General features: G+C 46.2%; 1 protein-coding gene and 1 pseudogene across 3 annotated transcripts; one reads left to right on the top strand and one right to left on the bottom strand.

Annotated features, from left to right (window-relative positions):
- The window catches only part of LOC107978343, a 14,615-nt pseudogene extending 6,232 nt beyond the window's left edge, over window positions 1-8,383 (bottom strand).
- Window positions 8,382-25,655, top strand: Tmem130 (transmembrane protein 130). 3 transcript variants are annotated; one of them, XM_027413613.2, is made up of 8 exons: window positions 8,382-8,472; window positions 14,925-15,230; window positions 18,334-18,493; window positions 19,695-19,861; window positions 21,551-21,635; window positions 22,196-22,398; window positions 25,119-25,231; window positions 25,506-25,655. In XM_027413613.2, exons 1-8 carry the CDS (start codon window positions 8,382-8,384, stop codon window positions 25,653-25,655), a joined length of 1,275 nt encoding a protein of 424 aa, XP_027269414.1. The 3 variants fall into 3 exon arrangements, with proteins under 3 accessions (XP_027269414.1, XP_035299630.1, XP_035299631.1); XM_035443739.1 differs by having other exon boundaries at window positions 25,119-25,235; window positions 25,471-25,655; XM_035443740.1 differs by lacking the exon at window positions 14,925-15,230.

The raw sequence follows: 25,655 nt of genomic DNA, 5'->3' as shown, positions 1-25,655 counted from the left end.
ATCCCTGACTCTCTTGCCCCAGGTTGACGTCCTGCAGGATGGGACATAAATGGATCACAATGATTTGATAAAACAGAAGCAAGACATTAAGCCAAAGTTGAAATTGGCTGGTCAGTCACTGGGTGAGTCTCTGTGACAAATGTGACCTCATGACTTCACTGTTTGCACCTGCAAGAAGTATTCTTACTTAGGTGCTGTCAACTTAAAAACAACGACAACAACAAAAACTAAGTAGGAAGTCCTCCTGAATTGAGAGCCTATAAGATGAGTTGTCTGGAGTGAGACATCAGCCCTCTGTCATCTATCTTCTTCCAATTAAGGTCTTCCTGGGTCACTACTGTAACCACCCCATGATCATAGTTAGGTGACAAAGAACAAAGGAAATTCAATATTCTACATTAAAGTAGTAAGGGACAACTAAGCAAAATTGGAGTCATTGACAGTCACCCAAGTTCAGAATTCACATTTAAACTCCACTTTGCAGATTAACCCCAGAGCAAACTTAAAGTTTAAACAGTATGTAAAGTAATCCAACTTCAAATAGCACTGCCATATGGCATTATTTTCAAAGCAAAAGATGGGTTGTCATTTTTAAGACATAGTGGGGCACAAAGAAACCCAAAATATAGGAGCTCAAACATGGGGAGAGGGATCCATCACACACACACACACACACACACACACACACACACACACACACACGTACACACGAGTACGATATCCCTATGAAACCAGTACAATAAATATATGCCATCAACAATAACAAAAAGAATTTTATTTCAACAGGCTATGGGACAGAAAAGTAAATCCCCAGGACTGAAGAGATAGTTCAGTGGTTAAGAACTCTGGCTGCTCTTCCAAAGGACCTGGTTTCCATTCCCAGCACCCACAGGGTGGCTCACAACCATCTGTAACTCCAGTCTCAGGGGATCTGATGCCCTCTTCTGGCCTCTGTAGACATCAGGCACTCAAGTGATACACACTATACAGAACAGGCAAAATATCTATCCACGTTGAACAAACAGACAAACAAATAAAACTTTCACAAGGGAAACCTCTCCTGAGCAGGACCCTAAGAAGGGAGGACCGTTTGGAAGGGCAGGAAGTGTCCATGGAAGGCCCTCCTGAAAGTCCTGGGTTTTGCAATGAAAGCTATTGTGCCTTAGAGAAAAATGCCTTTCAATACATTTTTTCTTTCACTACTTCTTTGCTTGAATTCTTTGTAAAACTCAGCAGTTCTTCCCAGATTCCCCAGTTATACCCGTGTAACCATGAGTGTAAGAAGAGAGTGTAATCTAACATACATCTTACAGACCACCTGCCTTGTGGTCGTTCTTTCTGTGTCTCTTGTCCCCATTCCCTATCCCTGACTCTCTTGCCCCAGGTTGGCGTCCTGCAGGTCGGGACAGTGTATGAGTGCTTGCCTGCATACATGCCTGTGCACCATGTGTGTGCAGATCAAGCAGAGGACAGGTGAGAGCATGGGAACAGGGTTAAAAAGAGTTGTGATCTGTTGGTGCTGAGAAGTGAAGCCAAGATCTGTGCATACTGTCTGTTGCCCCTGCTGCTGAGCTGCACCTGGCCGATCTTAAATCCTATTTAAGTTTGTATTCATCTTCATCTCCACTCCAACTAGGTCAGTACAGCTAAACACTTCAAAACTCAGACTATCCACAGAGGGCTAAGTATTTCTTCCAGTGTAGCCTAGTATTTGTTAAGCAAGCTGGGTGGTTGTTTTTCGTATTATATATTTGTTTTATTTTGCTTGTTTGTTTTTCAAGACAGGGTTTCTCTGTGTATCCCTTGCTGACCTGGAACTAGCTCTGTAGACCAGGCTGGCCTAGAATTCATAGAGATTCAACTACCTCTGCCTCCCAAGTGCTGGAATTAAAGGTGTGCACTACCACCACCCGGCAATATTATATTACTGTTGTTTGTTCTTGTTTTTCTGGTAGGTGGTTTGATGCTTTTTCTTTTTAGATGAGGTCTCACTATGTATCCCTGGTTGGCTTGGAATCTGTTATGTAGACCAGGCTGATCTTGAACTTCCAGAGATCTGCCTGCATCTGCCTCCCCATGCTGTGACCTGGGGTTGATTTCTGAACACAGTTTATAAAGAAGATTCACTCATCTCAATGGGATAGGTCTAAACTCTCAGCCCTAAGGGGGCAATTTTCAAAGTAGAAGTTTCTGAACCTGAACGAGTCACTTTGTCCTTGCAAGATGGTGTGTAGGGCAGCTAGCTCTAAATGTGCTGACTTGGATTCCTATTGTTCTCTACCTCCACCCTCCCCAAGGGGAGGCTCATTTGTAGGATAGATCTCTGAAAGCACGGATCACTCATGCTTCCCAATCTCTCATGAACACCTCACCAAGTTCTCAGTCACAGTGAGGTGGCTCCCCACAGCATGACTGTGAGTAAGACAAAGCACCCTGATGCCTGACGGGAGCACTGACTGTTCTATGAAACTGAGGGAGCCAAGGGACAGCAGTTATGAAACAGTCAGAAACCAAACTGTAAAGGTAGCCACTTCTTTTGTTAAAGACAGACAAGTGCTGTAGAACAAACCCTGTCATATTTATTTTAAAATGGCCTTGTTGTTCTAGGTTAAAGTTTCAGGGCTGTCGTGTGAAAAGGGGGCACCCTGAGAAAACCTGAGCACTAGATGTAACGGCCCAACTATCTGAGCAAAGGACCCGTGTGCACACTGGTGAGTGCATCCCACCCAGCCACGCACCTTCTGACACCGTTTCTCCTTCCTCTTGTCTTCTGTGTCCTGCAGCATCTTTTCTTTCCAGAGGTCAAAAAAGTAAGAGGGATCCGTGTAGAACTTCAGCCTGTCCTTATTATCTTTATGGACCAATGCATTCAAAGTTAGGGTGAGATAGATTGTTAGCAGCCTTTTTCAGGAGGTTGGCATTAAATTTAACTCTTTGGATCCTAACACCTACACAAGGCATCCTAACCACTTTATGTATTATGCCCTAAACTTGCCTATTTTCAAAAACATGGAAACAGGCACAAAAGCAAATAACCCTACAAACTTAAAAACTGAGAGCTAACTAGGTGCAAATCCTCTGTGAAAATTCCCTCCAACTCACAAATATCCAGTTTCAATAGCTTACACATTTAAGGAACTATTTCGTTTATTCCAACAGCAAGCTACATTTAGAGGCAGCTGGATGCTCAGTGCACACTAACTTCAACTGGAAACTTCAATACAATTATGAGATAAACAAATAGTAAGTGCTCTGTTCCTCTTTGTCAATTAAAGTTTACTCAGCAACATTTGGGAAAAAAAGGCAAAATGTTTGTGGTACGTGGACAGGACAGAAACATATTTATTCCCTGTGGCTATGTCAGTTTCAAGAACTGCTATTATTGCTTTAGTCTAAATAATATTTGAAGTCATTATGTAAATTACTTCCTTACCATTGAACCAGTAATAACATATCCACTATGAATTCAAGGTTGTGATAGCAATCAACAGCCCTGCTCAAGGGGCTAGCTAAAATCAGCAGCTAAAAGCTCCAACTTCTCTTCCGTAGGACCTGAGCTCAGGTCTCAGTACCCATGTCAGGTGGCCACAATTGCCTGTAACTCCACCTTCCCCTTCCAGCCTCTGAGGGCACTACACTCTTGGCTACACACACACACACACACACACACACACACACACACACACACACACATATAATCAAAAATTAAAAAAAAGAATTTTTAAAGAATGCTTTTCATCACTCTCAATAAAAATGGAAGAATTAAATTTTTTCTGCAGTATTTGGAATAGTCATGATTAATGTAAACACTATGTTCAAAATTAAATCAGGAGGGCTGGGGAGTGATGGCACCTGCCTTTGGTCCCAGCACTCAGTAGGCAGAGACAGGTGTATCTCTGTGAGTCCAAGGCCAGCCTGGTCTACAGAATGAGTTCTAGGACAGCCACAACACAGAGAAATCCTGTCTCAAAAAACCAACCCCCCCCAAAAAAAAAAACCAAAACCAAAAACCAAACCGAAACAACAACAAAACAAAAATTAAATTAGGAGATTTACTCTTTATATCAGTATCCCCCCCCCCCCCCCCCCCCCCCCCCCCCCGCACAGGGTTTCTCTGTATTGCTTTGGAGGTTGTCCTGGAACCTGCTCTGTAGACCATGCTGGCCTCAAACTCACAGAGTTCAGCCTGCCTCTGCCTCCTGAGTTCTGGGATTAAAGGCATGTACCACTACTGCCTGGTTTATATCAGTATTCTACTAAATATATCTGTGTAAATATATGTACACAGAAGACACAAAGCCAGTTAAATACACAGAGAGGTGAACATTTATACCCAACAAAGGAACAATAAGAGCAACAACAACAGGCTGGAGAGATGGCTCAGAGTTTAAGAGCATTGACTGCTCTTCCAGAGGTTCTGAGTCCAATTCCCAGCAACCACATGGTGGCTCACAACCATCTGTTATGAGATCTGGTGCCCTCTTCTGGTGTGCAGATATATATGGAAGCAGAATGTTGTATATATAATAAATAAATAAAATCTAAACAACAACAACAACAAAAACTCCCACAAATTAGTGGGAAAAGAGGGTGGGCAGGAGAGATGTTTCTATTCACACACATCTTGGTTTTAAATGTGTGTGCTCTAAATTCTAGGAAAGCACACTTGTCTCACTGATGCTGAGGCACGTTGCCATCTCCTGTCAGTTTCCAGGGTGCATGCCCATTTGTCTGACAGAATCTCTCTGTCCAGCAGAAAGTAAAGGTGACACTCCCAATTTTCTTATTATGGAGGCTAGCTCCAAACCAGACCAAGAGCTGAGGAGGACCAAAGGGCCCTATAGTAGGAATGCCAGGATGGCAACCACAGACAAAGAACACACAGGCTTCTCCATGACCATCACAGACATTGAGCTACAGCCCCGACTCTGTGAAGTGAGCACTATTGGCTCCTACTACTGTGCCCAGCAGGTGGTGGTGAAGTGAGATGGGGGGATGGGCAGAGGGGCAAGGGGCAAGGCCCACCATGGAGGACAAGGGGACAGTAAGAATGTGAAAGAAAGACCCAAAGGGTCTTTGTAATAACAAATATTTTATTGGACCAGGGAATCATTTTGTTGCTGTTGTGTGAGTAGCACTTCTCAGAGACCAAACAGTAAACATCTGAGTATAGCAGGCATGTGCACAGATCTGGAGATCTTAAGAGAAACCATTAGCACCAGTTTCAGTGAAATGCTGCACAGAACAATACACAAATGGCAGCATCTCTCACATTGATTGGGAAGAGAGACCGGGAAGCTCTTTCACCTATGACTCACACAGTAATCACCCTGATCTAGGAAACAAAGTTGAGCTAGGTAAGCACCCAGCTGATTGAGTGGGTGAGCCTTCTTGCCTTAATCCCGGCACTTGAGAGGCAGATCTCTGTGAGTTTAAGACCAGCTTGGTCTACAGAGAGAGTTCCAAGACAGGCTCCAAAGCTCTACAGAGAAACCCTGTCTTAAAAAACAAAAACAGAAAATCTTATTTTTTTATTAAGGTGTATGTATGTGTCTTTATGAATATACATGATGTATGCATATATAGGTATGCAGGAATTCTTGCTTCTCTCCTGGCAAGAGATTTTAATCAGGTTTCAAGATAAAAGAGTGCCTTTCCTTTTTTTTACCTCACCAAGTTTTCCCTGACTCATTATCTTGCCTTAGTAGAAATATGAGCCCTGGGGCTTCTGCCATCTGCGACCAAAAGATACTCAATTGTACCTCCTTGCTAAGATCAACAGACAGAATAACCCACTTTCAAGAGGCTTTCATTAACAAAAATCATGAAGGGACAACGAGATGAATTGGTAGGCAAAGGTGCTCACCAGCCTAATGACCTAAGTTCAATGCCCTGGACCCTGGTGGTGGAAGGAGTGACTCAACTCCTGCAAGTTATCTTCTGACCTCAGCACATACACTAGCATGCATTTGACTATACATACACACATGTACATACACACATAGGATTAGGTAGATAGATAAGTAAGCTTTCTATTACCGGGAAAAATTAGCCCAAACAGAACACTGCTAAAATGAACGAGATTCTATTAGTCGTACCTATCCTTGGTCGCTGGGTCTTCTGAGTATGACAAACATCATCATCATCATCAGAGAAGCTGCAACTTCTTGCCAGAGCCCCTCAAGATTGGGCCTATTCAAATGGATGGAACTAGAAGAAACCATCCTGAGTGAGGTAACTCAGTCACAAAAAGACAAACATGGTATGTACTCACTCATATATGGATTTTAGACATAGAGCAAAGGATTACCAGCCTACAATCCACACCGCCAGAGAAGCTAGGAAACAAGGAGAGCCCCAGAGAAGGAGAAAGGGACAACATCTCCTAAGCTAATGGGGAGCATGGGAGGAGGGCAGAGGGAGTTAGAAGAAAGAGAAGGGGAGACATGCGGAAACCTGACGATCTAGTCAGGGGAAGAATAAAGGAGAGCAAGAAAAGAGATAGCATTATAGAGGACTCTGTTATAGGTTTAAAGAGAAATCTGGCACTAGGGAAATGTCCAGAGATCTACAAGGTTGACCCCGACTAACAATCTAAGCAATATGGAGAGGCTACATTAAATGCCCTTCCCCGATAATGAGATTGATGACTACCTTATATGCCATCCCAGTGCCTTCATCCAGTAGCTGATGGGAGCAGATGCAGACACCCACAGCTAAACACTGAGCTGAACTCCTGGAATCCTGTTGCAGAGAGGGAGGAGTGATGAGCAAAGGGGTCAAACCAGGCTAGAGAAACCCAGATAAACAGCTGACCTGAACAAGGGGGAGCTCATGGACCCCAGACTGATAGCTGGGAAAGCAGCATGAAACTGATCCAGACCCCATGAATGTGGAGGTCAGTTTGGAGGTCTGGACAATTTATGGGGCCACTGGTAGTGGATCAGTATTTACCCCTAGTACACAAATGGACTTTGGGAACTCATTCCACATAGAGGGATAGTCTCTCAGCCTAGATACATGGGGGAGGGCCTAAGCCCTACTCCAAACGATACACACAGATTTTGGAGATCCCCCATGGAAGACCTCATCCTCCCTGGGGATGGGTGATGGGATAAGGGGTTGGTGGGGGGCAGGGGAGGAAGGGATGGAGAGGGAACTGGGATTGGCATGTAAAACAAACTTGTTTCTAATCAAATAAACAAATATATATATATATATATATATATATATATATATATCCTATTCACTGTTGAGTTTCCCCTCATAGAAAGAGAAGTATGGGGAAGGTCACCGGCCCTCATTTGCTATCTCAGCCACTCCCTTCTGTACCTTTTAGCTAGCAATATGCAATCCTGCCTTGTCTGAGAGCTTGTGGCCCTGGGAAGTACCACAGTGTAGAGACTATGGAAATGTAACGGACTCAGGGGAACTCCATCCGTGCAAGGGAAAACTTTGGCTGGATCTCAGAGGGAGCAGCTACATGGCTGTCCTCCTAAGAAGAAAGTGACACAACAGCTACACAGCCTAAGATACACAGCAGAAAACCTGTCTCAAAAAGCAAAAACAAGCTGGGTAGTGGTGGTCTACAGAGCGAGTTCCAGGACAGCCAGGGCTACAAAATTAACAAGAGGTAAGTGTGTGCATTCTATTCCTTTTTTTATTTTTATGTTTTTTTAAGACAGGGTTTCCCAGGAGCAGTACCAGACCAGGCTGGTCTCGAACTCACAAAGCTCCGCCTGCCTCTGCCTCTCAAGTGCTGGGATTAAAGACGGGCACCACCACCACGGGCACCACCAACAGTTCCTTCATTCCCAAGGAACTGTTGCTAGTTTGAGGGAAACATTCTCATTTAAGTACAAAATGTATACAAAGTAGTGGAATTTTAAGGCAGTAAAAGGGATTAAGGGCCAGGGAGGGGTTTTGGTGGATTGTTTGCTGTGCAAGCATGAGGATGTGAGTTCGGATTACCAGCACGCATGTAAAAGTCAGGCTTACCGAGCATCTGTAGCCCCAGCGCTGTGAGGAATGGAGACAGGCAGACTCCAGCGTCTCCTTGATAGTCAGTCTAACCAACTTGGTGAGCTAAAGGTTCAGTAAAGAGACCCTGTCTCGGGCTGATAAGATGGCTCTGGACCCAACAGAAGCATGATGCGGGAAGAGAGCATGCGCATCTGGTGAAGTAAGGATGGCCTCTGTGATCCCTTGAGGGGAGGGACTCTGGGGCTCCGGGGAGGGCTGTGTGGGCGGAGGTAGATGCAGGCGGGGACAGGCAGGCGCTGCATCTCCACACTTAGCCATACGGAGCCGCCACTGCAGAGCTCCAGCCCTGCTTCCTGCGCATCGGCCCGGAGCCCCTCGGTACCCACCCACGCTGCGCCATGGCCAAGGCCACCGATGTCTGGTCCAACCTCGGCCTCATCTTCTGGCTCGCCTGTCTCCTGCCCTTGGGTCCAGTGAGGGCGGCTGCAGGTAAGCCATATCCTCCCAGGAGCTGTCCAGAGTTATCCAGAACCTGAGCTACCGAGATGACTCGGTGTATCCTACTCCTGCTGGGCACCCCTCTGCCCAGAAGTCACCCAGCACCAGGGGCGTCTCCCTGCTCCCCCTCGATGCCTGCCTCCAGCACTCTGTCCTGGGAAGCACACCCATCCCAATGCTTGGGACTGGTACTCACTAGGGGTGGGACAGAGAGCATGGATGCATGCAGAGAACCCCGGGTGGGCTGGGAGAGGTCATCGTGCCTCAGTCACCCCCAGGGAGAACCGCCCCCCTTTGCCGGTACGGGGCAGCATTTTTGCTTTAAGATGTCGCCTTTTTCTAGAGATTTCCACCGTGATTGCGTTGGCTTAGGTGGCGGCGCAGGTATTAATGTACAGCCGAGGAGGCCAGTCTGCCATTTCCTCCCTGGGAATGGTTTTTTTTTTTTTTTTTTTTTTTTTTTTTTAAATGAGACCTTGAGCCGACAGATTCTTCCCCGGGCTCACAAGGACCCATCTCTCCGTGATGAAAAGACCAACGTCAAGCTTCCTACTCCATTTTAGGAGTAACAAACGACTCAGATTCGAGAATTGTCAGAGACCGGTGGGTTGTGAGCAGCTGGGGGGAAAAAAAAACCAAACAAAAAACCGACATCATTCTTCACAGCACATCCGCCCATTAAAAGAGGGGTGGTGGGGGAAGAGGCGACCTGGTGCAGATCTGGGAGAATGGCAGAGCCACGAAGTAAACTAAAAATAAAAAAACAACCTGCGTTTTTGGCATGCACCAGAGGATTTTATGGGAATTTTGCATGTATAAAATCACCTGCACCCTCCCCCACTCCTGGAAATTCAACATAGAATTCATCTAGAAATGGAACCCTGATCCATTGTGTTATGTGTGTCTGGAAGTTATGTGATTTAAATTATAAGAAATACACAACTAAATATCTGCCTGTCCATCCATCCATCCATCCATCCATCCATCCACCCACCCACCCATCCATCCACCCACCCACCCATCTATCTCAAGGCAGGATTTCTCTGTATAGCCCTAGCTGTCCTGGAACTCACTCTGGTCTCAGATTCAGATATCTTCCTACCATAGGCTCTCCAGTGCTGGATTAAGGCATGTGCCATCATATTAGGCAGTATTTATTTTGAGATGAGGTTTTCATGAATTGCCCAGACTGGCCTCTATCTTGCACCCTCCTGCTTCCCCTTACACAGTGCTGGAATTATAAGCATGAGTCACACACACACACACACACACACACACACACACACACACACACACACACACTATTTTTCCAGTTGGATTTTATGTAGTGTAGGCTGGTCCAGAACTCCTGACCTCCTCCTGACTTCACCTCTTTAATACCAGCACTTGGGAGATAGAAGCAGGTGGATTTTTGTGTTATTTAGACCATCACAGGTATTTTGACAAGTATTTTTGGCTGCCTACATGTGCTATGTGAAAAGGCCACAGTAGTCATTTTCTAGAATGTTCCAGGCTTCACATGTATCACGGGAAAACACTGAAGCCCTGGAAACCTTGTAGGAAACTGGGGCCACCATGCTTTTGAGGAAGTTGCCCCTTCTTTCTGTTTTGTCACTTTTAGTTCTATGTCACTTGAATGCACTTTGGGGTGCTCCCAAGTCCTTGCATTGGTGGCTGGCTGTTCCCTGTGTTCCTAGGCTCCATATTCACCAGGGCTCCCAAACCTAAAAGATGGATTTGGATGAGAAGAGTCACAGGGGATGCACTGAGTCTGGTTCCTTCAGCCACACTTGGCAAAGGTCTTCACTGTCCACTTTAGCCTGGATACCCTGGACACTACCCAAAAGCCCAGAGGAAGAAGGAGGTCACCTTGACCCAGTGAAAGGGGTCCAGGCTCTCATTCCACCTGGGAGGCTGGTCTCATACTAATACAGCCAAAGACGACCTTGAACTTCTAATCCCCTTGCTTCCACCTCCAGAGTTTTGGGAATTATAGGTGTGTGCCACCACACTCAGTATGACGAGGTACTGGGGATAGATCTGAGACACCATGGGTGTTAGGTTGTCACTTTACTAACTAAGCCCCAGCTTCCAATTTGTTGTTGTTTTGGGTGTTTTTATTGTTGGTGGTATTTTGTTCTGTTTTGAGACAGGGTCTCATTATGTAGCCCCAACTGGCCTGGAATTCATTTGTGTAGACCAATTGGGCCTTGAACTCATAGAGATCTTCATCCCTCTGCCTCTCAAGTGCAGTGGAGACATGCTGCACCGCCATGCCTGGTGCAGCTTCCATTTTAATTAAATCTCTTTTTAATTTTTAAATTCATTTTTATCTATGTGTGTGCACATTTATCAGTGTGAATGTATACACGCATGTGTTTGGATGCCTGTAGAGATTAGAAGAGGGCTTTGGATCCCCAGGATCTGGATGCTATCCTGAGCTGTCTATAGTAGATGATGGGAACTTAATTCTGGTCCTATGCAAGAACAGAAAGGGCTCTTAACCTCTCTATCCCAGCTTTTGTTTTTTAAAAGATCATTGTGGGCTAGTGGGAGTTACTATGAGCTGAGCAACCATTTGCAACAATGTGGATCCTCCTCCTTCTCCGCTCCAGCCAGCTGCCCCCTGATTCCATTTCCATGGCAACCTATCTGCGTCAGCCCGATCTCACTGCAGATGCAGGATGGCAATTAACATGCAGCTTAGTATCCCTGCCACCTTAGAGCCTCACTCTGGTCCTTGTTCCTCCTCCACTTGAGTGGGAGGAAGGAAGGGCTGTGTGGTGGAGGGGAGAAAGGTAAGAGCCCTTGAGGAAAGGGATATGCTGCCTGTCAACTAGAGGGAGGGCAAATAGCCCCCGGGGGATAGCAAAAGCAGCTCTTTCCTTTTGTATTATGTACTTGCCTGGGCGGTATGAACAAAATAACTGGAAATGGGGCTATACAGGTGCCTCAGAGGGTAATAAAGGTACTTGCTGCCAACGATGAAGATCTGAATTTGATTCCTGGAACCCATATATTAGATGGAGAAAACTGACCCCTGCTACATGCCCATTATTATACACACATGCACACGTATGTCTGAGAATGCACACAGATGTGCCTCACCAAAAGAGATGAATAAATAAGTGTTCAGAATTGGAGTCCATCATGTCAGGGAATTTATGGCAGTAAGGGCCATGGCAGCTGGTCTCACTGAATGTACAGTCAGGTGGATGTCTGTGAGTTTGAAGCCAGACTGGTCTACATAGAGAGTTCCAGGACAGCCAGGACTCTGTAGAGAGATCCTGTCTCAAAACTAAACTAAATCCCACCATGTTGACCATATTAACCCTCAAACCCATGGTATCTTGGATCAAAGTCGTGGCCCATGCCTTTAGCATTTTTTTTTCCCCGAGACAGGGTTTCTCTGTGTAGCTTTGGAGCCTATCCTGGCACTCACTCTGGAGACCAGGCTGGCCTGGAACTCACAGAGATCCGTCTGCCTCTGCCTCCTGAGTTCTGGAATTAAAGGCGTGCGCCACCAATGCCCGGCTAATACACTAATTTATAAATACCATTTAACCTGTCAACCTTGCACCAAAGTGCATCTTGATTCAAACAGCTTTATAACTCAACAAATGGATTTGAAGAAAAGGAATTCATAAGAGGAACATGGGGGCAGAACAACAGAAAAGACTGAAACCAAAGTCCCTAGTTGGGACTGGGAATGTTGTGAGGTAAACAGGGCAGATGGACTCCTCTCCTGGTTCTGCTGAAGACTCCAGAAAGTATCTTCTGAGGAGGAACATGACCATGCTAGGTAGTGCCAGCACCTATGGGAGTGGGGCACACAGGAGGGGTTCAGGCAGTAACCCCCAGGTGAACAGTCTTCTGCCACAGTGCCAGGTGGCTTGGACTCTGTGTCACATCTTCCTTTCCAGCTAATCACTGGAAGTACCACTGAACACTTACCATACTGTGTGTGCGTGTGTGTGCACATGTGCGTGCACATGTGTGTGCATGGGTATACACAATGGTGCACTGCATTCACGTGCATGCTCCTGTATGTGGAGGTGAGAGGTGACCTGGGATGTCTTCCTCAGATGCTGTCCACCTCAGGCACTGCCTCATACTGGCCACTAATAGCATATTGTTGTGATTAAACACTTAGCTTTTTTGCTAATGTGACCTTGAGACCCAATTCTTAGTTTTAATTAAATTTAAACAACCACAGTAGACTCTGGAGCCTGTTAATTCCATTAGATTGACTAGCTCACAAGTCCCAGAGATCCTCCTGTCCCTGCCACCCCAGTCTAGGGACAGGTGTACCTCATCATGCCTGGCTTTTTTACATAGGTCTTGGGGATTGAACCCAGGTCTTCACGCCTATGCAGCAAGCATTGTTATTCACAGAGCTATGTCCCCAGCTCCTTACTACATGGTAAGCCTTTTTCTTGTACAATACAGAAGCAGATGAAGAAATCGTCGTTCAGGATGGTGGTGTGTCAGTGACAGTAGTGTGTCCAACCTATCAGGAGAACACTGAGGGGTCAGGGCATGGGAGAACTTCCTAAAACTTACTGTGGGTCAGAAGGTAGGACAGGCATTCTTTTTATTTCTAGGTTTGATTTATTTTCAGTAGAGTGTTTGCATATACAGGGATCAAACTCAGGTCGCCAGGCTTGGAAGCAAGTGCCATTGCCCTCTGATCTAGCATAAACAAAAGCCCTGAAGTCAGAAGGACCAAAGCATCCTGGGAATTGGAAATGTTTTATTTTTTAGACAGGGTCTCACTTTTTAGCCCTAGCTGGTCTAGAACTCACTATGGAGACCACATTGGCCTTGAACTCACAGAGATCCATTTGCCTCAGCCTCCTGAGTGCTGGGATTAAAGGTATGTGCCACTGTGGGCCTCCTGGAACTGCAAGAGTTAATTAAAGTGGCTGACTTCCAGGTGGAAGTTTTCCAGATGTGAATCTAGACCCCGAAAGAAAGTTCTAAGATTAGATCGAATGCTTGAAGCTTGTTGGGGCAAGGAGAGGTAGGATATAGATCTGGGCCAGGAGCAGAAATCCAGATGACTGAATGTGGGAACCCTGGAAATGGTATAGAGTGGTGATGCAGAAGAGGGTGTGTTTGGGACAGCTGGCTTTTTTTTTTTTAAGCAAACTTTTCTATAGCACAGGATGGCCACAAACTCACTATGTAGCTGAGTACGGCCTTGAACTTCTGGATCTCCTGTTCCCACTTCCAGAGTGCTAGGATTATTGGTGTTTGTCAGCATCATTCATGGAATGATGGGATGGAACCCAGAGCTCCATTCACTCCAGGCAAACACTCTACCTGCTGAGCTGTATAAGGGGCCCCTGACCTGACCCCAGCTGTCTCTTTTTACCTAAACAAGAAGTGAAGAGAGCAAAACTTCAGAGGACTCAACTGTCTATGGGAAATAGAGCCTTGAGCAAACAGAGACGCTTTGTGCGCCTGCGGAAGATTGACCACTAGATACATTGTTGTTCAACTTGTGGGATGTGGGGGCAGTGACTGGGAAACACAATGCTTAGTTTAAGTATAGGTAAGCAGCCACAATAGGTTAATTTACACTTAGTTACACGTGGTTACAGTGCAGACAGAATAGAATAGAAAGGGAATATACACCACTTGCTGTATTGAGGCCTAGGAAGGCTTTAGCCTCCAATACGGACTTCAGCCGGGAAAGTGGGTTTGGGTGAAATGAGTGGAGTCAAGCTGGGTGTGGTGGCATGTGCTTGTAATCGGAGCACTCTAGATGCGGAGGCAGGAAGAATGGCACAAGTTCAACACCAGTCTGGACTATGAAGGTCTGCCTCTGTCTCCTGAGTCATCAATAGGATAAAAGGCATGCACTACCACTGCCCAGCTCTGTTGTTTCTTTGGCTGGAGTCTCACTATATAGCCCAAACTGGCCTTGAACACAGACATTATATAGCCTGGAGAGGACTCAAACATTCAATCCTCTTGCCTCAACCTCCCTGGTGCTGGGATTACTGGCATACCCGCCAATCTTATTTCCATTTTATTATTAGTTACTATTGTACATCTCCTATTGTGCCTGATTTAAAGTTCACTATGATTGTGTGTATGAATGAGTGAGTGAATGAATGAACAAATAAGGAAGAAAACATAGGATATATTGGCTTTGATGCTGTCTTTGATCTGATTTCAGACATCAAGTATGGGTCTTGGTAAGGATCCCCTGTAAATAAATAGGGACATTCTGTGATGCTACATTTATTGGGGGGGGGGCAGAAGAAGACTTGGAGGGAGGTGGCTTTCTTCTTTGACCTGGAAATCAAACTCACATCATCAGATTTGGTGTGATGAGCCACCTCACTGGCCCCACTGTTATTATTGATGATTGGAAATGCAGCTGAAGGGCTTCTCATTGCCTTCCTGAAACATGGCCTGCATATGTCTCCTAGGTCTCTATAATCTTAGTCTTTCCTCTGATGGACCTGCTACCATTGGCACAGAAGTGACCATCTCAGCCAGCCTAGTGGTCAAGGACAACGGCAGCCTGTCCCTGCCTGCAGACACCCACCTCTACCGTTTCCACTGGATCCACGCACCACTGGTACTCACTGCCAAAACTGAGAAGAATCTAACCTCGACCATTCATGTGGTGGGCAATGTGCCTGGGGACTTCCCAGTCACTGTCTGGGTCACTGCTCCTGACTGCTGGACGTGCAAGCCATTAGCCAGGAGTGCCCTGGTCCTCCCCATCAAAGGTGAGAATATTTTATGTTTACCTATTTGCTTTCAAACTCTTTCATGGTATGCAAGTGCTTCACCACTGAGCTATACCACCAGACCTGTTTTCAAGTCTTGTGCATGTGTGTTTGTGTGTATATGTTCGAGTGTGTGTTTGTGTGTGTGAGCATGTGTGTGAGAGATAGAGAGCACCTCCGGCATTGTTCTACAGGCTGCATCCACCCCCCCTTTTATTTGAGGCTGAATATCTCATTATCCAGCTCACAAATTAGACAGCTGGCAGCACTGGGATTATGTAGATGGCATTTTCTTTGGGCCAAAATCCAGTCCCCAAATAAAGACACTTATTAATTATGAATGCTCAGCCTTAGCGTAGGCTTCTCCCATTAGCTCTTTTAACTTAATTTAATCTGTTTCCATTCATCTACATTTTGCCTTGGGGCTTTTTACCTTTCATTGTGTCTGTCCTGTTTTCTTGCTTCTTCCATGTCTGGCTGGTTGATCCTGGTGTGTTGTCTCCTTTTCTTCCTTGAGCCTAAATTCCCCCTCCTACTTACTCTCCCTGCCCAGAAGTCCCACCTATTCCATCTCCCTCGATACTTGCTGTTCAGCATTTTATTTGACCAGTCAGGTGCCTTAGGTAGGCAAGGTAAAACAGCAGCACATTTTAAAATAATTAAACAAATACAACACATCTTTACATAGTTAGACAAATATTCTGCAGCAGGATTACAAATGTAATCCACCACCATGCCCAGCTTTGTTTTTTTTTTTTTTTTTTTTTGAAAAAATGTGGGTTTGAGCGATCAAATGCAGGTTCTCAAGCTTTCAAACCAAGTATTTCATTGACTGAGCCATCTCCCTGCTACCACGATCTTGGTCCAGAGAAAAACATCCAGCCTTGATAATCATCACTAATCAAACCAATGCAAATTATAAGTGTGGATTCTTTCCTGGCTGTTTATTAAGTTAAAAAGAATAAAAAAAAATAGGGCCAGCAAGATAGTTCATCAGGTAAAGGTGTTTGCTGCAAAGCCTAAGGACCTAAGTTTGATCCCCAGGACCTACACTGTGGAAAGAGAGAACCCACTCTTACAAGTTACCCTCTGACCTTGACATCCATATCATGGCACAGGTGCACACACACACACACACACACACACACACACACACACACACACACACAATGAATAAATAGATAAATGTAATTAAAACATTTTATTTAAAAAAAAAAAAGGACTGGCCAGGTGGTGGTGGCGGCACATGCCTTTAATCCCAGCACTTGGGAGGCAGAGGCAGGTGGATCTCTGTGAGTTGGAGGTCAGTCTGGTCTACAGAGTGAGTTCCAGAACAGCTGGGGCTATTACATAGAGAGAAAAAAAAAGGAGAGTTGGCTCAGTGGATAAGGGCATTTGTTGCTCTCGAAGACAACTCTGATTCAATTTCCAGCCTGAACATGGCAGCTCACAACTGTCTGTAACTCTAGCCCAAGGCGATCCAATGCCCTTTCCTGACTTCCTAGAGCGCTAGGCACACACACTCATACACATAAAACAATTTAAAAAATAAAGAATCAGGGACTGGAAATGGTTGGGCAGCTAAGAGGACTGGTTTTTCTGGTAGAGTTCAGAGCCCAGCTCCTAGCATCCACCTGGAGCTCACAGTAGAAATGAATCTGCCTTCAGGAAATGAGCCTGCATTTAGGCAATGCTTTCTGTACAAGAGGACAGTAATAGAACAAAGATTTAAATAAGTGAAATCCACAATCCTTAGGGGACTGGCTGAAGACACTGAAGTAATTTGTGAGCCTTTTTCTGGAGTTGGGGGAGGGAAAACATCTTGATAAAGATGTCAAGCTGGTTTTGAACTCAAGAAGATCCTCCTGCCTCAGTCTCCCCAGTGCTAAGACTATAGGCATGTGCTATGACACATAGCTAATGTATGTAAATATTTTTAAAATCTCTTTACTTACGTTTATTTATTTAGTGAGGGTGTGTAGGCATGTGGGTACCCATGCCATGGTGTCCATGTGGAAGTCAGAGGATAATTTGCAAAAATTGGTTTTCTCTTTCTACTCTGGGGGACCTGGGGATTGAACTCAGACCTTCAGACTCGATGGTAGGTGCCTTTAACTATTGAGATGGCATCTCAATAGCCCCAACTTATGTAATTATTAATCATGACATTTCCAGTGAGTCTATAATGTCCTGAGTGGAAACACCCATGTTTGTAAAATTATATAGAAAATGATACAAGTATAGAATTTGTTACTAAGCCCATAAACTCTAATGTAAATGCATGCAGTTGCCACAGAGGCCAGAAGAGGGCACCAGATACCTCAAAACTCCAGCTCCAGATAGCCTGTGAATCCTAGATGATGGGATCTGAACTCTGGTCCTCATGACAGAGCACCAAATGCTCTTAAGCACTGAGTCATTTCTCCAGCTCTATTCCTCCACTATGCTTTTTGTGTTGGGGATGGAATCAGAGCCTCCTCCTGTGTGTTAGGCAATTGCCTCACTTCTGAGCCACATTCCCAACCCCTCCTACATCCTTTAAATTATCTCCGGATGCCTTACAGTGTCTGATACAATGTAAACACTATGTAAATAGTTGCTATGCTATATTTCTTAGAGGATATTAACAGCAAAGATAGTCTACATGTGTTCAGTTTTGATGAAAATTTGTTTTGAGACAGGGCCTCCTGTAGCCCACGCTGGCCTCCAATTCACTGTGTAGCTAAGGATGGCTTTGAACTCTTGATCTTTCTGTATCAGCCTCCCAGGTGCTGGAATTACAAATGTGGGCATCATGTTCTGCTTTGGCTTGTGCCTTTCTTCCTGGTGGGTGGCCCTTTGCCAGGAAGAGTGGTGCCACTGTAAAAGGGAGGTGGGGGCAGGGACACAGGTTGAGCATCTAACATGTGCTGCGTAGCTCCCAGCAGGGGTGACTGGGATGTCTCTGTGTTGAAGGACCTATGGGTCCCCAAAACTACACATAGTTCTGACCGGCGGGAGGAGGCTGAGCCAGGGAGTGGCTGCTTTGCTCCAGCCCAAGGCCATACTCAGGCTCTCCCTGCCTTGTGCCTCTGTGGACTCACTCTCCCTTTGTCTTTCTCAGAGTCTCTTGTAGGAAACCTAGTCATTACTCAAAACTCCTCCGTGTCTTGGCCAAACTCCTACATCACCAAGAAAAGCCTTAGATTCTCCTTTATCCTCCATGACCCGAGTGACTTCTTCAAGTCGGCTTCCTTCTTCTACCGATGGGACTTCGGAGATGGGTATGCTCCCCCTTCCCCAGGGTCTCACGATGTAATCTTGATTGCATAGCAACCCATTATACAGACCAGGGTGGTCTCAAATGCAGAGATACACAAGCTTCTGCCTCTCTAGGATTAAAGGTGTGGGCCGTCATGACCAGCTACTTACTCTTTTTAGAAAAATTTCCTATTGGCGGAAGTGGCACACACCTTCAGTCTCAGCACTCAGGAGGCAGAGGCAGAGGCAGAGGCAGAGGCAGAGGCAGAGGCAGAGGCAGAGGCAGAGGCAGAGGCAGAGGCAGAGGCAGAGGCAGAGGCAGAGGCAGGCAGGCAGATATCTGTAAGTTCGAGGCCAGCGTGGTCTACAAAGAGAGTTCCAGGACAGCCAGAACTATGCAGACATATTTCCCTCTCTTTGTCTCTGAGTGTGAAGTTCAGAGGACACCTTGGAGGATTTGGTTTTCTCTTTCCACTGCATGAATCCCTGGGATCAATTAAACTCAGGTCATTAGACGTGGTAGCAAGTACCTTTGCCCACTGAGCCATCTTATTAACCTCATATTTGTAATTTTAATTGTTCTTGGGTTTTTTTTTTAGGCTTTGTTTTTATTTTTCTTAGTCATGTGAATATGGGATCATGTCTGTGTATGGATATGTGCAAATGAGTGTCAGTTACCATGGAGGCCACAGGAGGGTGACACATTCCCCAGTTGGAGTTATAGGTGGTTGTGAGCTGCCCAACAAGGATTCTGGGAACCATCTGAACTCAGATCCTTTGCAAATGCATGGTCTTAACCACTGAGAAATCTTTTCATCCCTAAGAAAGAATGAGAGCCTGGTATGATGGCACAGGCCTTTAATTCCAACACTCAGGAGGTGTGGGCAAGAGGATCAGGACATGTAGCCCAGGCAAGTCTGGGCTACAGAGCAAGTCCAAGGTTAGTCTGGGCTCATAAGACTCCACTTCAAAAGACAAAAACAAACAAACAGAAATGTAGAAAGCTAGAACCAACAAATTTAAAAGCTATGGGTTTTTGTTTGTTTTGACTTTTGGGACAAAGCTTGTCTGTGTAGGCCAGGCTGGCCTTGAATTTAAGATGGTGCCTCAGTCTCTCAAATGTTTTAAGTGCAGGTGTTCCCAGGATGCCTTGCTGGATTCATTTCTGAATTCCCTGAAGGGGAAACAGTCACGTCTATGTCCCTTCTCTTTGTCATCGTATAGGACCTTGCTGATAACTGACAACCCTGTGGCCTATTACAACTATTCGAGTGTTGGAACCTTCACGGTGAACGTCAGGGTGGTGGCAGAATGGGAGCAGACAAAGCCGGATGCCACGAAGGGCATCGCACAGAAGAGTGGCGACTTCTCAGCCACCTTAAGGCTTCGGGGTAGGTTTCCCTCCAGGTTGGCTGTACTTGAACCCCAGACAACAGTTCTTCCAGATGCACGTGATTCTGGGCCAACATCAGGCTACACTTGAAAGAATATTCTTGGAGCCATCTCCTTTGTTAATGTCTGTTCGAGAGACACACAAGGCCACAGACAGAGTCACAGAGTCACTCTGTAGCAAAGCTGGCATTTGAGCCCAGGCCATCCTGCCCCCAGAGCCTGAGCTTGACCCGACACCTACCACAAGGGAGCTCGCTGGTCCTTGATGCTCCTTGTTTTCCAGTCATTATGGTTTCGGATCTAAGCTGGCTATGGAGAATGGCAAACATCAGTCTTGCTATCTGGCATTGAGCAGTTTTCAGAGATTTCTTTGTATGTGTGTATATGTGGGGGTTTGTGCATGATGTACATGTTCAGCTGAGTTCATGCTTTGTGTGTGTGTGTGTGTGTGTGTGTGTGTGTGTGTGTGTGTGTGTAGGTGAGTATGCACATGTGTGGATTTGTGTGTGGAGGTCAGAGGAAAACATTAAGTTTTCAGATGTCAATCCACATTTTTCAAATTAATTAATTGTTTTTGACAGTGTAGTCCTGGCTGGCCCAGAACACACAGAGATTGGCCTACCTCTGCCTTCAAGTGCTGGGGTAAAAGGAGTGAGCCACCACTTCTGCCTCAACAACCTTCTTTTGATATAAGCATTTCTCACTAGCCTGGAGCTCACCTAGTAGGTTAGTTTGACTAGCCAGTGACTCCCAGAGATCCACACATCTCCACCACCCCAGCTCTGGGATTTCAAGCCGATGTTACTGTACCCAACATTTTTCCAGGTGCCGAGGGTGGAATTCAGTTCTACACTTTACTGATTGTCCTATTTTCATTTCTGTTGCTGTGATGAAACGCTCTGACATGCCAGGTGGTGGTGGCACACACCTTTACTCTCAGCACTCGGGAGGCAGAGGCAGTGGATCATTGAGTTCCAGGACAGCCTGGTCTCCCGAGTGAGTTCCAGGACAGCCAGGGCTACACAGAGAAACCCTGTCTCAGAAACAAACAAAAGAAACAACAACAACAACAAGCCCCACTCTGACTAAAAGCAACTCAGGGGAGGAAAAGGTTTATTTGGCTGATGTTCCAGGTCACAGTCCATCACTGAGGGAAGTCAGGACGAAAACTCAAGGCAGGAACCTGAAGGCCACCTGCTTGCCATTCCACACAACATTACCTCTCACAAGGGAACTCATGTCAAGGAAGCACAGCAGAAACTATGGAGGACTGCTGCATGGCAGCTCATCACTGGCTCACGCTCAGATAGCTTTCTTATACAGTCCAGGACCACCTGCCTGGACAATGGTGCTGCCCACATTGGCCTGGGTCCTCCTGCAATCCATCACAGAGATGCCCACAGACTAATCTGACCTAGACTATCCCTCAATTGAGACTCCCTTCTCAGGTGACTCTAGGCTGCATCAAGCTGACAGAGTTAACTAACTAGGTCATCAATGAGCTGTCTCTCCAGCTCTTGGGAGGATTTCCTTGCCTCTGATAATGGCTGGCACTTTTCTTCTGGCATAGTCAATGACTTAGTGACAGTGGGTAAGAGAATGGGTGAGAGGCAGGGACACAGAGGTGGGCATGCAACCTATGCAGCTTGTGTTAATCCTCAGGCTTATGGGTTCCTCCTTCCTTACAGAGGCCCTTCAAGGCATCCAGATTTCGGGGCCCACCCTCCTGCAGACATTCCAAAAGTTGACAATGACCTTGAACTTCCTCGGGAGGTGAGTGAACCCCTGGAGTGCTGTATGGGTGTTCTGTGGCCTCTCTACCCATCTTGCATCTGGAATGTTTGATGTTGAGATGTATTAGTTAATTTTTGTCTTTGCTGTGACAAAGTACCTGGTGAAAGCAACCTAAGGAAGGCAGGGTTTGTTTGAGCTCACCATTCATGGTGGGGAGGCATAGCAGAGGGATCTTTGGACAGCTGGTCATGTGACATCCACAGTCAGGAAGCAGAGAGTGATGAATGTTGGTGCTCAGCCCACTTTCCCCTTTTTATTTAATCCAGGACTATAAGCCATTGAATGGTGCCACCTGAATTCTGGATGGGTCTTCCCACCTTAATTAAGCTAACCTTGAAACCCCATCACAGACATGCCCAGAGGTTTGTTTCCATGGTGATTCTAAGTCTGATTAAAGATGAACCATCACATGGACCAGGGCAGCTTGGAATCCTGTATGGAGAAGACTCTGAAGTCTCTGCCCTATTCACCATCCCTGGGCTTGGTCAGGCTCCTGCTCCTTAAGTCACTTCTGAAAATGTGTATCTGTTGTTCCGTAGCCCACCTCTGGAGGTGTGCTGGGGCCTCAAGCCGGAATGTCTCCCAGTGGAGGACAGAGAGTGCCACGCCGTGTTGGTGACCAGCACGTCTTTTAACGTGACCCACGTCTTCCAGGACCCTGGGGACTACTGCTTCATCTTCCGTGCTGAGAATGCCATCAGCAGGGCTCACCAGTACCACAGGATTCAAGTGTGGCCCTCCAGTAAGTGACGCCTTGCCTTCTGCTGCAGTGCCACTAACAGGCATCAAAACCCTATCTGGTAGCTGAACCTACCTAGGTCATTAAGAATTGACTCCACCAGCACTAAGGTCATGAGTGGTTCTCTTGGGTAAAGAAACAGCCCACATTACAATGACCAAATGCTGAAATCACCACCACCACCACCACCACCACCACCCCCACACTCTGCCAACATCATCATCACCAGACTCCACTAACAATCAATACTGCCAACCTCAGCACCAACTCAAAACTCCACCATTATTATCCTGAACTCCCTGCCAACTTTAGTACCAATAACAAGCTCCACCAATACCATCAATGGCACTCTATCACTTCAGCCCCACCACCAACTCTACCAACACTAGCACTCTGTCAACTTCTGCACCAACACCAAACACCACCAGAATCATCCTCAACACTCTACCAATGTCTAGGCACCACTGGCAATCTCTACCAATGCTATCGCACTCTACTGGCCTCTAAACCACCACCAAACTCCATCAATACCACCACCAACTCTCTAGCAGCACCAGTGTCATCCACCAAATTCCATCATACTATCCTAACACTCTACCAACTTCATCACCCCCACTAAATATTATTTACCATACTCTACCCACCCTAGCACCACCACCAGCACCACTACCAAATTCTGCCAACCTAGTAGCACAGCCCCTATCAACTCCACCAATACCTCCATGAGCATCAACATCATTAAACAGTAACAATGAAGTCTGCTCCCACGTGCTCCCACTTCCTCATTGCCATCATCCTTACTGCTCACTCTATTCTCTGGTTTCTTTCTGAACCCTGAGAACTCTACCCCAATCCAGGCACTGGATGACCTCATGGGTTTCATTGGGGCCCTTGGGCTCTGCTGGCTCCAACATTGCTATGGTGAGTGTCCAGAACCCCACAAACTCCATAGAGAAGATACTAGTCCAGGTTTGGGGAGATGGCTCAGTTGGTGAAATGCTTGCTGTGCAAGCTCAAGGACTCAAGTTCTGATCCCCAGGACCCATAAAAGCAGGGTGCAGCAATCCGTGTCTGTAACCCCAGTACTAGGGGCAGGGATATAGAGACAGGAAGGTTCCTAGGGCTCCCTGGCAAGCCAGTCTAGCCAAATTGGTGAGCTCTGAGTTCAGTTAAGGGACCCTATCTTTAAAAATAAGGTAGAAGCTGAGTGTGATGGTGCATGCCTACAATTTCAGTGTTTGGGAGGCAGAGGCAGGCTCACAACCAGCTGTAACTCTAGTTCCAGGGGATCCAATGCCCTCTTCTGACCTCCACAGACACCAGATACATGTGCACATATAGGCAAAACAATCACACACAAACAGAAATAAAAGTGACAGCCAAAATACAAATACAACCAAAGTGGGGTTAAAAGTGCGCACTGCTCCTGCTGAGAACTGGAGTTAGGTTCCCAGCGGCCACATTGGGAAGCCCGCAGCCTCTGTAATTCCAGGTCCAGGGGATCCAATGCTCTCTTCTGGCTTCTATGGGCACTGCACTAATATACATAACATATAATTAAATATTAATAAAATATCTAAAAGAACCATTCTTGATCACTCTTCCATCTTAATCAATAAGGTAGGGTCTCCCAATCAAACCCAGAGCTTGCTAATATGGCTAGTCTCTGTACCTGTTGGCTCCAGTGTTCCTGTCCCCACCTTCCATGGCTGGAGCTACAGGTAAGCCACTGTGCCCACCTGGGATTTATGTGGGTTCTGGGGATTTGAACTCTAATCCTCAGACTTGTGCAGCAAGTGGTCAACCACTGAACCATCTCCCCAGCTTTCCCCCTTTTAAAATTAAGTCCTGGATTTTCTATGGACTTTGTCTAGTTAGAATACATGTACATGGGAGAAGAACTTCTCCAATGGGGTTTGCCTGTGCTTGCCTCCATTGTGCTTGCTTCTTTAGAGCCAGACATTTGAGCTCAGTCAGGAAAGTGCTTGCCTTGCAAACATGGGATCAGAATTTGGTCCCCAGAATCCATTAAAAAGCTGGACACAGTTAGGAGACAAAGACAGATGGATCTCTGGTGCTGCCAGCCTGCGGAAGGTCTTGATCCCGTTTCAAGCAAAAAGCCAAAGGAACCTGAGGAATGACATTTGAAGTTGTCCTGATTTCCACGTGCATACACATCTGTGCGCACACACACACACACACACACACACACACACACACACACACACACACACACACCTGCACACATAACATGTCCACACACTCATAAACACATACACGCTAATATATCTTTAGAAACACTTATGTATTTACCTATTGTGTATCCTTCTTCTTTTCTTTCTTATTTTTCTTTTCTTTCTTTCTTTCTTTTTTTTTTTTTTTTTGAGACAGGGTTTCTCTGTGTAGCCTCGGCTGTCCTGGAACTCACTCTGTACACTAGACTGGCCTCAAATTCAGAGATCCACCTGCCTCTGCCTCCCCGGTGCTGGGACTAAAGGCACGCACCACTACTATACGCCTGTTGTGTGTGCTTGTATATGTTTGTCACAACACACATGTGGAGGCCAGGGGACAGCTCTGAGGAGTCAGATATCCCCTTCTCTCAAGTGTTCACGCCTGGGACGGAACTCAGGTCATCAGGCTTGGCGGTACCTGCTTTTACCCTCGAAGCAGAATTTCAACACCAGCTATACAATCCTCTAATTTTCCTCTCTCCCTCCCAGCCTTCCAGCCATTTGTCTTTGCTTTCCCATGTGCCACGCTGATCACTGTGTTGCTGGTTTTCATCATGTACATGACTGTGCGGAGCGCTACTCAACAGAAGGACATAGTGGAGGTAGGTGCTCTGTAGGATGGAGGCTGAACCACTGATCCAGGTATGATGCCTGGAGGGACTCCTGCTAAACCCTGATGTTTGGGATGATACACCAAAGAGTCATGGGTAGAATTAATTGCCCAGCTAGCTGGTTCCCCATCTGACTGTCTCCTCTCTGCTGAGCTCTCAAACCCACCGAATGGGCTGGCGGAGGAGGCTCCTGGGGGTGGTAGTGACCCACGCGTTTTATTCACCGTGAGTGGCTGACTTTGACTTTTCCCCCTTGTCTGACCAGAGCCCCGAGGTCACTGGGCTCAAGTGCTGCTGCCAGTTGTGCTGTGGCTCCCTCTTTCTGGACTCACCATCTGAGTACCTGGAAATCGTCCGGGAGAACCACGGGCTGCTGCCACCTCTCTACAAACCTGTGAAAACTTACAACGTGTGA

Source organism: Cricetulus griseus, chromosome 4, assembly GCF_003668045.3.
Source record: "Cricetulus griseus strain 17A/GY chromosome 4, alternate assembly CriGri-PICRH-1.0, whole genome shotgun sequence".
NCBI lineage: Eukaryota > Metazoa > Chordata > Mammalia > Rodentia > Cricetidae > Cricetulus > Cricetulus griseus.
The sequence above is the reverse complement of the archived record's forward strand: the minus strand, read 5'-3'. Positions and strand labels throughout refer to the sequence as shown.

What these genes read in the sequence shown, in the direction of transcription:
- Tmem130 (XM_035443739.1), top strand. Translation starts at nt 8,382, where the DNA reads ATGGCCAAGGCCACCGATGTCTGGTCCAACCTCGGCCTCATCTTCTGG. An exon ending in CCTGGTCCTCCCCATCAAAG is followed by an intron (nt 15,231 to 18,333) that starts GTGAGAATATTT and finishes TGTCTTTCTCAG; the next exon opens with AGTCTCTTGTAGGAAACCTA. An exon ending in ACCTTGAACTTCCTCGGGAG is followed by an intron (nt 21,636 to 22,195) that starts GTGAGTGAACCC and finishes GTTGTTCCGTAG; the next exon opens with CCCACCTCTGGAGGTGTGCT.